The 14,492-nt window shown below is 41.7% G+C and overlaps 1 protein-coding gene across 1 annotated transcript in view; it reads right to left on the bottom strand.

The window, feature by feature from the left end:
* Nucleotides 1-14,492, bottom strand: part of LOC125887250 (synaptic vesicle glycoprotein 2B-like) — a 71,255-nt gene that overhangs the window by 22,333 nt on the left and 34,430 nt on the right. Inside the window, exons 4-8 of the mRNA XM_049573929.1 lie at nt 3,970-4,150; nt 2,604-2,755; nt 1,929-2,062; nt 1,349-1,438; nt 164-277 (exon numbers count right to left, since the gene is read on the bottom strand). Of these exons, the coding sequence (XP_049429886.1) occupies nt 164-277; nt 1,349-1,438; nt 1,929-2,062; nt 2,604-2,755; nt 3,970-4,150 (671 nt within the window). The remainder of the gene's footprint in view (nt 1-163; nt 278-1,348; nt 1,439-1,928; nt 2,063-2,603; nt 2,756-3,969; nt 4,151-14,492) is intronic.

Here is a 14,492-nt window from a genome sequence, read left to right as displayed (position 1 = left end):
GCTAGTCTTGTCATGTACTCTGGGGGGAGAAAGGCAAACAAGAGTACAAAAACAAACCTACATCCAACCTCCTTTGAGGCCTCTGCCCTAACCACAGTCTTAACCACTGAGCCAACATGTTTCCAGCTCTAATCCCTTCTTGTATTGGGAATGAAATACATACCAGTTTACAGAGTGTTAGTGAGCGTACAGCCCATCGTTGTACAGCTGTTCCTGTAGCACTCTGAATCTCAATAAACTCATCCTCTGCTGTCTTAGGAGCCTTGATGTGAGTCACCTGAGGAGATAAAAGAGATTTAAAAGAACATTTGATTTTTGTTCACGTGGCTTCTCATGAATATGACAGACATGCTTTTAACATCAGTATGAGGTCTTGTCTGCTGGATCATACACCTAATCCCAGGGGAAGATTTTAGTTGTTATTTTCTCTTATTTCAAGGAAGGAAAAAATCAAGTCAGCTCTTGTCAGCTCTTCAGATATCTAAAAATATAATATAGGCTATTGACTTAGAGATGAGACTTTCACAATCTGAATGTAGTCACTACCACTAATTTGTCAGGCAGGGGAAAAAATATATAGTGTTGAAAAATGAATGAATTAAACTATCATTCTTCACAGAGGTTGTAGGAAGAACATTTTAGACTATTATTTAAAAAGGTACTGATAACATAGTGAAATCACATCAGATTAAATCTGATAGCAACCAGATGATGAAAGGGTGACTTCAGCCTTCTTTCTGCTCTGATGCAAAGATGGCCTGATTCTTAATTTGTAACAGTTCTAAGCTTTTTTGTCACATTTGAACAGAGCCATGATGATGTTATTTACTGTGCAACACAAACAATAACAAACCTTTTCTGCCAAAGCGTTCAGTGTGCTAAAGAAAAGAATCTTATTGAATATAATAATTTCGACTCTATCTCATGCCCTCTTGACATTAGCTGTGTGTTTGCTCAATTACATTTCTCTTCTCACTGAGCTCAACTGCCAGTTACAGTGATTATCATTCACAGATAACATTTGCTGTGTCTGACCCTGATTCAACATGCTGAATTGGCCTGCAACTAGTGTCAACTTTGCAGGACACATTGCAAAATACTGTAGCAACAAACGTTCACCAGTGGCCCATTACTGATCGACAGCCGACCATTGGCTTGGTGTCTCAGGGCCCTAAAGACAACAAGGGAGTGACAACAACCCCGCCCACATTTAAGTACTGCTTGTGGTGGAAACGCTAAATGGACCTTGGGTCTAGGTACCATGTCTGAAGGGTTACTTTTGGTTCCATAGGTACCATACTGAAAGTGTTTAATGGAAACAGGGCTTTAGATAGCTACATTCACTTACAGTAAAGACTTTTTCTGGCTGTCCCTTGGCCCTCCAGTTAGTGTCATGGACCTGCTTCAGGATCATCCACGCCTCATCATGCTTTGCATTCTGCTCAACACACACACACACACAAACACAGGCACACAGATGTACAAGCATATAGTGAAAACAATCGTGTCATAAAGGAAAAGAATATACAACTAATTTGCAGTGACATCACCATTAACACGCATCAGTTTATGGTCCTGTACATCTGTAAATGCACGCATTCAACTCCACTCTAACCACCATCTGCTAGAGGCAGTGAGCATTAAAGCTGGGGTTTATGCATGTAAAGTGTATGCATTGCCACAATGATACGACCCAAGGATTAAAGTAGTTCATAATCAAGTATAAATGTGTAATATATTGTTGATTTGTTCAACATCATAGAGGTCCTGTGTTCCTCTTTGGTATTATAAGTAATTTAATTTGCTTTTACATTTTTTTAGTTAAGATGGTTTATGGTTAATGACGCCATCTGAACTGTAAACTGCTCTGCGTCACTGCATCCAAGTGTTAGGGTAAATGGCCAGTATGAAAATGTGTACAGTCTCACCTCCAGGAGAAAGCGAGGACTCTCAGGCATGAAGGTGAGTCCAACCAGAGAGGCGATAGCAGGAAGAGCCGCAACCAGGACAAACACCCTCCAGCTGTGGAACTGGAACTCTGTGCCCATACTGAACCCCCAGCCTGTAAACACACACACACACACACACACACACACACACACACACACACACAGATTTTTAAACATATGACAATATTCTTTTGACACCTTTCATTCCTTTGACATTCACAATAATTTGTAAAGATTTAAAAAGAATACAGTAAGCCAGTTAACAAAAGGCCATATTAAACTGTGCATTTCAAGAATCTGAATTACTGCCGACTGTGTGCTGGTTGCCATACTATAAAGCCTGTCATTGACCATTAGAGAAACGTGGTTCGTTATCATTAATGCGAGGTCTACAACTACTGTCCAGTAAAGCTAAGAATTAAAGGCCCCCATACCCCACAAGTGTTTTTAGTTATTCTGGCTGATTAGACCTCTGCTCAGGTTGAAGTTAGTTCAATGAGAGATGGCTGTACATAAAGTGACTCCACATGGGGTCCAACCCCAGGACTGAGAAAACTCTAAAGTGGCAGTTGAAATGACCCACTTTACTCTCAAGCATCATTAAAGTATTTCTATATTGTGTCCTGTCCTCACTGACCTCTTTTAAGTTCTTACCGTATCTGGGTATGATTCCCCAGGCAGTGAACGAAGCGTAGATCCCACCGATCATCCAGAACATACACAACCAGGACAGATGCTCTCCTCTCTTGTCCATCTGAAGAAACTCGGAGAAGTATGAGTACACAATTGGCACCGTGCCACCAATACTGAGAGCAGAGAGGGATAATGAGAAAGTAAAGAAAGAGAGAAAGAGACAGTTGTAATTAGAGCTAATAATTGAATAATACAACTTTTTCCTTAATGGAGAAATAATAACACAAAAGTGAAAAAATTTGGGGGCTGTCCTTTGTTCCAACTACCCAAATTTTCGAAGCCTTGTAAGTCCAAAAAATGCCCAGTGGACAGAAAACCAATTTCTCTGACAGCCCATTATTCCAAAAACAAATGTTCCATTTCCCCCAAAATGTAAACTTCCTGCAGATATACAACCCAATCGCTACAAAAAATGTTTGTCATTATATGTTTCTGTAAACCACGTGTTACATTGTCAACAATGCTGTGGTTAACATGGTTAGCCTAAAGCACAAAAACCACTTGGTTATGGTGAGGAAAAGATTTTTGCTTAAAACACCCACATTTGGTGGCACAAAAGTTGTTGTAAAAGCAGGAATGGGTCGAGAAACACTTGGTATTGGTAGCGCAAAGACTGCTGTGAAATTGAACACTAAATGTGTGGGGTGTGTATTTTTGGATATGGACTTCAGAGCAAAGTGTGTTTTGGGGTTTTTTTGTTACTGGGCTGTTTGTTAATGGGTCCAGTAGGAAATTTTTCTGGAGTAATGGCACTTCTGAATTTTGGGCCTTGCCAATGGCGCGGCACCAAAAATTTCAAATGCATTAAAGCTATCCCTTTTAGGATGAATTTATTCATTGTAAAAGTATGTCCACCTCACTCCTGTCATGAGAACTGTTGCCATGACTGAAAGACTATTTCTATTTTTCACAACACATTTATGCAAATGTTTTGAAACTGGTCCTGATAGGAAATTAAGGGATTTTCTCCACTGAAACACAACAGGGCTGGATAGTGGATACAGGAAGAATTAAGTTTGTATTACTAGCTTAATGCTGTGACATATATTTAGAAGCCTGCTTCAAAAAGCAGCCTCAAAGTATTTAGTTACCTCTTGCAGTTGAGGTAAATACACAACAAATGTATAAAACAGCAGAAACACTGTGGAGCATATTTATTTTGAAAGAGCAACAACCAGCGGGGAAAGTCCAAAACTTGATTGACCAGAGATGTAACTTCATCAGTCACTCAGTAAGTCTGGGACAGACTTTTCAGTTTATTGAGTTGGCCCTGCTTTGCTGCAGTCCAGCCAAAAACTGTTGGAAGTATGAGCAATGTTTGTTTTACCCAATGCCAGACAGCAGCCTGAAGAAGAGGAAAAATCCGTAGCCCTGGGCGAATGAAGACAAGAAGGCAAAGACACAGTTTATTGCTAATGCCACAATGAGACAGCGCCGCCGGCCAAGTTTGTCTGCCAGACCGCCCCACAGGAATGCTCCCAACATCATGCTCAGGAAGACCATCAGACCTATACAGAGAAAGAGAAGGAGTGATTACCTGTGGGCTCACATCAGTTACATCAAGTAACAAAATGAATAGACATTCATGAAAATCTTAAGAGACATATTTCTTTTGCTTTTTAAACCTTTGTACAGTCTGGTTAGTTCAAAATCTCATAAACATTTATTATAAGACAGCATTTATTTTGCATCCAGTAGAACTGAAGACTCAAGAAGATATGACTAAATAGGGTCAAGAGATGAGTTTGCTTTGAGTTTGCATGCTACTTGCCATTGGCTTGATGATAATGAAGGGAGCATTTTCCTCTTCTGGTTTGATTTAGTCTCTTGGTTGGTCTATCTTTTGTAGATCTCTGTTCAACCAAGCTAATGAAAGGTTTCAAAGATTGCTAATATGTCATTGTGTTTTGAAGATATTGACCAGTGAACTCTAAAAGACAAGGCAACTCAATCCCCGTAGATCCCCATATTGAAATGCCCAACTTTACTGCAGAAATAAACATGTTTACAGCCTGGCACAAAAGCTGGTCTCTATAGTTAATTTCCCTGATTTTTTTTTTTTTATAACCTACCTGATTACATTTTATTAAAGCTTAAATCTATGTATCATTAAGGGGGTGTCCACTTCAAGTGATGTGCTGCGTCACCACAGTCTCTCACAGGTGTATTGATGAAAGTCTTTTTTTTTTTGTCAGCACCCATGTTAACAGGTTAGAGAAGCCAAAATGCCCATGTGGGCATCACTGATCATATGCAGCTTAGCGGTAGAACATCAAGAGAATAGGAGTCTCGGCTAATATGGTCACTCCTGGCTCCAAAAATCCAAGATGGTAATGACCAAAATGCCATACTCCACAAATGGGTGACATCACAGCGGCTCCATCTGCTATCATTATACAGTTTATGTGCCAACTACAGTTATGGTACCATGTTTCACCGCTGTTAGTAACTTCTAGCCTAGTGCAGTCTTTACTGAAATCATTGTGTTGGCCCATGTACAAACTCAATCTGAAAAGGGCACCAAGGACAAAACTGCAAAGGGGGCCCCCACCCACAGTTTATGACAGGATCAAACTGAACCAAACACCTGTCATTTCCTATTGTCATCCTGTCATTTTTCTTTCAGGCAGCCAGACTGACTATTGTTCACTTATGTCTTTTAGCAGAAAATATATTTTCACCTGTGCAATGCCAGCACACTCAGCTTATTTTGGCCTCAAATTTCAAGACCTTGATGCTTCTGCCTCTGCCAAGTACAAACCTATCTGGTGCCAGGGACTGGCACACTCACAACACAGTATGCAGATGGTCATGCAACAGCTGACTCCCTTACTGATCATATTGGGTCTGAAATTTTAAATCCCCACGTGGTACCATACATCATCTTAAATAAATGAACATAAAGACCTTCAGTATGACAAAATTTAATGCAGCAGGATAGCTGTAATGTATATCTATTTTCAAGCTGTGTCCCTGAAATATGGGGCAGCGTTGAAATTCTGTACTGCTCTTTCCAAGGTCAGGAATAGGACTATCGATCACTCTGGCTACGTCTGCTGACTCAAACACAGACACACAGTCTTGTGGAAAACACTGCTCTGGACTGAAGTGAGGTAAGTTGGGAGAGGGGAGGAGGTGTGAGACAGGAGCTGTCTGCTGCTGAATGTGGTGGTTGCAGAGAGGGTTTCTGGAAAGAGTGCTGATGATAAACGCAAAAGACTGCCCAGTGTCAGATGCCAATTCAGTGTATGGTCGCAGGTAATGTATGTTAATGTTGCAGTTTCTTCTGGTCACCATTAGAGGTCAATAAAGGTCCCCTCTTTAAATTACATCATCTTTCACAAGATTTTCAATATTAGAAAACACACACATAAACACATTCACAGCTTTTCATTCTGCTGCCAGCTGAACCAAGTTGTGGCACATAGCTGACTCAAGCTTTAAAATCAGTTTGCATATGTTATTTATTTGAATGTCTTTGTAAGTTAAATTAATATTATCCTATGAAATACGTTATCCACTTCTATAATAGATTAGTTTGGCAGCAATATTGCAGCGCTCAGCTCTCTGCTACTCCCAGTTTTTCTTCTCTCCTCTCTTCTCATATTCTTCTTTTTCTCTTCTCTTTTCTTCCCACCTCTCAGTTTTTTCTCCTCCTTTTTCCTTTCTTTTAATTTTCTCTCCACTCATCTGCTGCTTTTTCTCCCTTTTCCCATTGCCTCTCCTCTAGTCTCATGTAGCCACACCTATTTTTACAGCTCTGTGTCAGTGCTAGAGAAAGGTCTCGAAACACACTTTGTCATTCTGCTATAGAGCTCTGGCTTGTTAATATTTCTCTAAACCAATCATAATCTTCTTGGGCAGTGCTAAGCTCAAGACGCAGTGACCGTGTTGTTGGGTGAACTTGGTGAAAGATTTGCACTTGAGAAGGCGGGCACTATCATTACAGGTGGTCTATGATTCTAGAGAATGATTGTTGATAATCACATTAAAAATCCAAACAAATACATGTACTCCTTCAGAAGCTCCACCCCCAAATTAATGGACCTGCCTTACTAAGGCAATGACAGTAACAACTGGATGAGCAAGCTGACCAAAAGAGCAATATTGCAGAATCCCCAGCATCTGCTGCCTGAGGGTGAGTTAACCTCAATAAGTGACATTATACAGGTGAAAAATTCCATAGTAAAGAATCTTAGGTCTGGCCAAGGGACAACCCCTGAGGCTGAGAAATAAAACCAACATGGAAGTTCCAAAAGCTGCAGTTCCTCTAATGGCCACTAAAGGCTGGCTCCAAAACAGAGTAAATCCCCCATGTTAAACTGCCCACCTTTAGGGCAGAATAGCCTAGTACAATAAATGGTTTTGTTTATATTTTATTAAGGCCTATGGTTACCCATATTTATGGGTGGGGGCACTTGATTGACAGGCTGTCTGTGAGGCCTCGCCACAGTCTATGAGTCAGATCCACCCCTCACTCCTCCACAGCTCTACCCTGATGTCCAAATGTGGTCACTTCTGGCTCCAAAAACAGCAACAAAAAACAAACAAGCAATATAGCAATAGCCAAAATGCCAAACTCTAGACTCCAAAATGGCAGTCCACAAACCAATGGTATTATTACAGTCTATGGGTCCGTCACATTTACAATATTTTATGCCAAGTTTGCAAAGTAATATCTTCTATATTAACTCAGTGTTTCCCACAGAATTAGTTTCTGTTTACAGTGGGGGAAGAGACACTGACTTTCTGTTATCTTTAAATGTCAGAACTCGATTTTAGCCAAAGCAAACTCCAGCACCAGGGTCTGATCCCAGATCACCTTGACTACCCTCTGGCCAAGCCAGACCCCCAGTGCTGGGGTCTCTGGAGCTGCCGTCCGCCGCTTCCCAGTGAAGTCACAAATAAATAAATGTGTGGGAAACACCATATTTATGTTTCATAAGTATCATGGTGTAGCTCAGTTCCTCCTGGTCGAGGACTAGGCCCCCAGGAAGTACACAGGGATGTGTGTTTGTAGCTCAGCTAACAAGAACGCTAACGTTACCTGCATCAATCCAAATAATTACACCGTGCTAGCAAACTTGTTTGTATGTCATACGGCATTAAAGTGCACAGCAACACAGCAAGTTAAGTGTAATGTTAGTTAGGCTGTGGGTTAGCGTTAGCTAATTGCCCTATGGCTAAGCCCTGTCCTCAAACGTGATGAGCCAGTCACAGTGCGTATAGCCATTCCCATACACTCAGACATTCTCTGCCTGGACGTTCATTGAAATGCATTACAGAAAGTCAGTTTTGTTCGGTTTTATGAGCTTTTTCAGAGATTTGGAGTTTAAAAATGGTCAAACAGTGTGTATGGGGTACATGCAACTCCGACACAAGGTATCCTGAGAGGCTGGGTGACAGGGTATATTTTTTTTACCCTTTCCTAAACCACATCTCAACAGAGAAAAGTGTCTCCTTTGGATAAAGTTGTGCGGTAATGTTAGCCCACAACATCAACTCAACGTGAATAAGATTAATAAGGATGTCTACATCTGTTTTAAGGTAAGTCAACATTGTGTTTGAGGCAACATATTGTCACTTTGCTGGAAAGAAATATAAAGTTATCTTTAACATCTCTAGCTAACGTTAGCTAAAGTTAGCCTAATGTTAGCTCCTAGCTGCGTTGTTCATCATGTCACCTTGTTTGCTGGGAGTTCATTAGCCTATTTTGTTCTAGTTTTGTACTTTGGTGATCGTACATCATTGTTAGCTGTTGTCCAAAGGGCTCTAGTTAAACTATCATTAACTTCTGGAGCTTAGCTTCATTAACTTATCTGTAATCGCATAATCGATAACAAAGGTTGGCAAATGTTATGCTGAATGTTTTAATGTAAATACTGTAGCACCAAACTAACGGAGAGACACTCTTGGTAAAGATGGTAAAAGAAAAAACTGAAGTGGAACAATGCTAATCCTCTATTTTGTTGTCTTTGATGGTGACGGCAATGAGATGCGGTTCACAAGCGTACACTGTGACCTGTAAATTTTGACTTGTAATTTAAGCTTTTCATCGACCTTCTCAACAATAAAATGATGAATATATCCCTCCAATGTGCAGTTTAGGCCCTTTTGGTTACTTCTCAATGACATCTGATCAATATGTCTCCAAAAATCATCAATTGCCTCCTACGAAATGCTGTGTACAGTGACCCCTGCCATAGCGCCCGGTCACTGAATGTTGTCCAAGTGAATGGGGTGTGGCTTAGCCATGCCGTAGGTCAATTGTGAAGTTAACAAGCAGAGCAGACAAACCAGTTTCCCAGGCCGCGATACTCTGAGCTCACCTACAGGTATTAGTTCTGTGAAATAGCAAAACTAATGTTACCCACCTGGCTAGCAGAAACAGAGCAACCTTTGCATCTGAACTCATGCCATTCAACTCTCTGAGGTCTCTCCACTGTTAAAAAGCCTCACTGATGTTAAAGCGACTCTTCCCCCTAATCATGTCCCATCTTTTTGATTTTTTGTTGCTCTGACCTTCTCTTTTGTGGCTGTTTGTCTGCCATCTCTGCTTGATAGTGCTGTAGATTTCAGCACCTAAACGTGTGCCCCAACTGCCTTTTTCTCCTTGCACAGCCTTTCCTCCGTCCTGTGCATGAGCATGAACACTCCCTGTCGCTATGGCTACAACAGTGTTATTTGACTCGGTCCAAGCCTCTTTGTTTGTTTACCATTTAAAGAGCCAGAGCTGTGTATAAACTTTTTTTATGCAAACATATTTTTTCGGTCCACACAGAGTGAGCATCCAGCAGAATGTGAAGGCAATATATTTGCTATATTTACCACGAAGTGAACTGGATTATGTTGTCGTCACACCTAATGCAAATAAAACAATTTGTGTAAGTGAATTACATGTAAAGTCGAATAACGTGAAATACGTTAAGTAAGGAAGCGAGTAGCGTGATTTCATGTCATACGCTTATTCATTAGAGTTGAAAAATCTGAACTTCAGCATCCAATTCGTGCCCTTATAGCCAATCAGCATTAAGATCTTCCAGGGATGTTAAACACCAAGGATGTACTGGTGGAAGTTTATATATAGATTCAGCTATGTCATGCGTGTATGACATGAGTCAACACAAAATATTGTAGTGCTCAAACTTGCGTGAGTAATGCAACATGTTCATTTGCAACGCATTTGGTGTGGCCACAACATTAGAGTCACAGAATCCATCTTTAAAATTCTCCAATCATCTGCTAAAGAAAAGACCATTAAAAAACAGTAGGCCTAACAGACATATGCTGACTGTGTGATTCACCTTATGACCATTGTTATACTTTAGCTCTGGTGGAGCTGATTGGTCCCAGTGTAACCTGCCATTTTCAGTGTGTACATTGTTAGCTCGAAGGTTGTTGCTTCCCATAGCAAAGGGGATTTTGACAACAGTATGCAGATAGCTGAAATGGTGGAGGATGCCAGCCCACATAGCCAGCCAAAGGCAGACTTATAGCCACAGTCTACATCCAGTGAGTTAGACCAACTCTCCTCTAATCTCACCTTTCTTCTGTTATCCTCCCCTCTCTTCTCTACCCCTTTCCTCCCTTGTACTCTGCTCTGTTCTGCACCTCCTGTCATTTTTTCTTCCCTTTACTCTTCTGTCCTCACCCTCCTCTTGTACTCTCACCTTCTGCCTGTTCACTCTCTCCCTTCCACTGCCTCTCCTCTGATCTTTCTCTCGCCTTTGATCTTTTCCATTTGTTTCCTTTCCTCTCAGTATCCTGTCCCCTCACTTATTTCTCTTCTCCTCTCTCCCTTTTCATCTTTGCTATCCTAACCACTCCGTGTCTCTTCTATTCTCCCTTCACCTCCTCTCCTGCTCAACTAAAAGACTTCACACCTTAAGATGTATAGCATATACCATTCCACACACTCACTCTAACATTGCACATAACAGAACCTGCATACATTTACAGTACGCAATGTGTACAGACCAATACACAAGCCCACTTATACTACACACTCCCACACACTCCCAACATCCAACAGGCTGATTCATTCCTCAGTGCCCATTAGTTAATTAGACTGCAGTAGTAATTTGAGTGCTCTCAAAAGCTTCAGGAAATCACTAACTCTCCCTTGGCTGGCAGTGTGTGTGTGTGTGTGTGTGTGTGTGTGTGTGTGTGTGTGTGTGTGTGAGACAGAGAGAGAGAGGGTGGTTGGGTGGGGCAGGGTGCATGTCATCAATCTCATTATAAATGTTATCAAAACATCCAACTGACATATTATTGGATCATTTCACACTGATGTTAATAATGTTTGATTATGATAATGGAATATAACTTATCCGCTGCGGGGGTCCTAAGGACAGAGGGATGTCGTATGCTGAACACAGGTCAAACGACCAATGCCCAAACACTGGGATGCAAGGCTGCTAGAAGAGTTTAAGAGACAGATGGAAGCTAGCATCAGCTGTTTTCTTTCAGTAGAGTGTAGAGCCTGCTAACTCCAGCATCACTTCACTGCTCATCTAAATGTTACAAATAAACCAGCTATGCACTACATACCCAACATGTGTGCTATGCTTCATACTTCTGTGTGAATTAACAGTAGTATCTTTTCGGACACACTGAGAGGTGATTACCATGCCCCTTCAAGATTGTATCTATGTTCCCAAGGTTCTATGTTCCCAAGATCCTATCTTTCCAAGGTCCTAAGTTCCCAGGGTTTTACATTCCCAAGTTCTTATCTTCCCATGGTCTTATGTTCCCAGGGTCCTATGTTCCCAAGTTCCTATGTTCCCAAGGTTCTAAGCTCCCAAGTTCCTATGTTCCCAAGGTTCTAAGCTCCCAAGGTCCTATGTTCACAGGGTCCTAAGCTCCTAAGGTCCTATGCTCCTAAGGTCCTATGCTCCAAGGGTCCTATGTTTCCAGGGTGATATGTTCTCAGGGTTCTAGGCTCCTAAGGTCCTATGTTCCCAGGGTTCTATGTTCCCTAGATCAATATCCTGTTAACACATATCAATCCTCATATTGTGTTCATGTCACATTCTTTTCACTCTCTGTCCATAAAATAGCTTTGGTTTTGCATATCAACACATAAGACATAGCAGATAAAGAGCCATAAATAGATTGATGATTGATGTAACGTATGACTAAAATTGATGAGTAAAAATGCAGTTCCAAACCCCCTTACCAGGTCATTTTTCCTAATCTTAACCCATTTGGGGATGGAAATAGTCAGTTGTTATTTTGATATTTTACCTTAATTTGACCTTTGACCTCTTTCCTGACCTTAACCTGTTTAAAAATGGGAATTAAACTTGGCTCTGCACGTCTTTTTTAACCCTTAATCATCCCAATCGACCCAATCATTTTTTTTTCAATTCCTTCCGTGATTAGTTGTTATATTTTCAATTGATTAATTCTTAAATATATCATCAATCATATTTCTAATTACTTGGGCTGCACTAATTGTTGAACTGTCCTAACACACAGAGAAGATACATTTAGACAAAGACCTGTGCCAGTGCATCTCATCAATTTCCGAGTCATGAATTTGGTCCCCTAACCTGATTCATGTCAGATTATGCAGATACAGAGCTTGGGTACCTTTTATGTGCTATATAGAGCTGGGGAAGAAGGACAGTGGAAACAGAGAACACTGGGAACATAGAGCCCTGCACACTTTAAACACACATTGTCCCAGAGAGAAAGTGAGTACTTCAATGAAAAAATGCAGTATTTACATACAGTATGATAGTCATAGGGAGGTGGGTGGGATGGATGGTGTGCATAATAATTTCTGGAATGTGTTGTTAGGTTTAGGCAACTAAAGCACTTTGGTGAAGGTTAGGGGAAGGTGGTTTTGGCTAACTAACAGGTCCTGTCTCTTGCTTCATGTCACTGTTGACTCTTTCACTTTTCAACTGAAACCATGATCTTTCTCTCACCTTAACAGAACTTCAGTGCTGTTATTTTTCCTTGTTCATTCTGGTCAGTGTTTACATCCCACCTCAGTGCCAGTGTTAGTGAGGTATTACAACACCTGGCTGAACAGATTACTAGCATGGAGCACAAACATCATTGTTTATGGGGACTCACAGAGCTAACCTCAGTCATGAGCTGCTAAAATTCAGACAGCACATTAAGTGTCCCACCAGGTATAAAAACACAGTGGACCATTGCTTTACAAGACACCCATTACTCTACCCCCTGTGCAGCTCTGGGACTCTCTGATCACTTTCTGGTTCATCTTCTCTCAATCACAGGCAGAAACTAAGATCTGCTAAGCTTGTGATCGAGGACCATGGACCAGCAGGGCAAAGCTGCAATTACAGGCTTGCTTTGACTGCACTGATTGGAGTGTTTTTGATGCTGCACTACACACCTGGATGAACACACTGACACTGTGACATCATACATCAGCTTTTGTAAAGATGTGTGTGCCGGCTAAAACAACACACTGATAAAGGAGATCAGAGCACCAAATAGGAGCTACACTAAAAATATGAAAACAGGCTTTTTTCAGCCAACGACTGTGTGTCAGTGTGGAGAAGCCTGCAGAACATCACCAACCACATGAGACCACATGGGGTCTCCACACTGTGGAGACCCATCGGCTAGCTGAAAACCTTAATGTTTTACTGCAGGTTTGATGTATCCTCACTCCTTATGCTGACATTTCACACAAACTGCACCCCCTACAATCCCCTCACCACTGACCTTCCACCTGCACTCATGATCTGTAAGGAAGATGTGTATCAGCTCTGTCAGAGACAAAAAATCCATAAGGAACCAGGGCCAGACAGTGTGTCACTGTCCTGTCTGAAAGTCTGTACTGACCAACTGGCCCCCATCAACAGATCACTGGAGCTGCATGACAGTCCTTCCTTTTTCAAAGCTTCACAATCATCCCAGCACCAAAGAAACCCTCAGTCACGGCATTAAATGACTACAGGCCTGCGGTCCTGACTTCGTGGTCATGGTATCCATTGAGAGACTGGTGTTGACCCACCTGAAGGACATCACAGGCCTCCTATTGGACCCCTGCAGTTTGCCTACCAGGTAAATAGGTCAGAACAGAACTACACTACATTCTACAGCATCTTGACTTCCCAGAACCATATATGCAGTGATGCTGTTTGAGGACTTTCAGCTCGACGTTCATCACCATAATCCCAGAAATCCTCCAATCCAATCTCACCTAGCTCACTGTGCCTGCCCCCACCTGTTAGTGGATCACAAACTTTCTGACAAACTGAAGGCAGCAGCTGAAGCTGGAAGATATCACATCCAGCACCAGGACCATCAGCACTGGCTGATGCGATGTGTGCTCTCCTTACAGCTCTTCTCCCTCTATAGTACCAAAGACTGCACCTCAGATCCATCTGTTAAAAACTTAATATTTGCATGTGAGACAACGATCATCAGCCTCATCGGAGACAGTGAAGAGTCTTCCTACAGACACAATGTTAAACAGATGGCCCTTTGGTGTAGTCATAACCACTGGGAGTGGCTAGATGGAGGTTTTCAAATGTAAACATCAGTAAACATTCATGAAAACCTAGAGAAGATGGACACCAGCCATACCAGCATCCTTCAAGCCATTGTGCAGGCACTGGATAATAAAATGGACCACCTCTGTGGCGCATCAGTTTCCAACAGGATATCAGGAATTGAAATATTCTATGATCAACCGACACTTGGCTAAATCCTGGACAGCACCATTCAACCCGGTGCCTCTTATTCTGTATGCCGAGCTGACAGAGTAGAGAACTCTGGCGAGAGAAGGGAGAATGTATGTGCTTAATGGTGAATAAGGACGTGTGACAGTGGGAATGAGAGGTGCTCTCCCATTCCTGCTTG

Source organism: Epinephelus fuscoguttatus, linkage group LG4 (genome assembly GCF_011397635.1).
Source record: "Epinephelus fuscoguttatus linkage group LG4, E.fuscoguttatus.final_Chr_v1".
Lineage (NCBI taxonomy): Eukaryota > Metazoa > Chordata > Actinopteri > Perciformes > Serranidae > Epinephelus > Epinephelus fuscoguttatus.
Note: the sequence above shows the minus strand (reverse complement) of the source record. Positions and strands in the feature narration are given on the sequence as shown.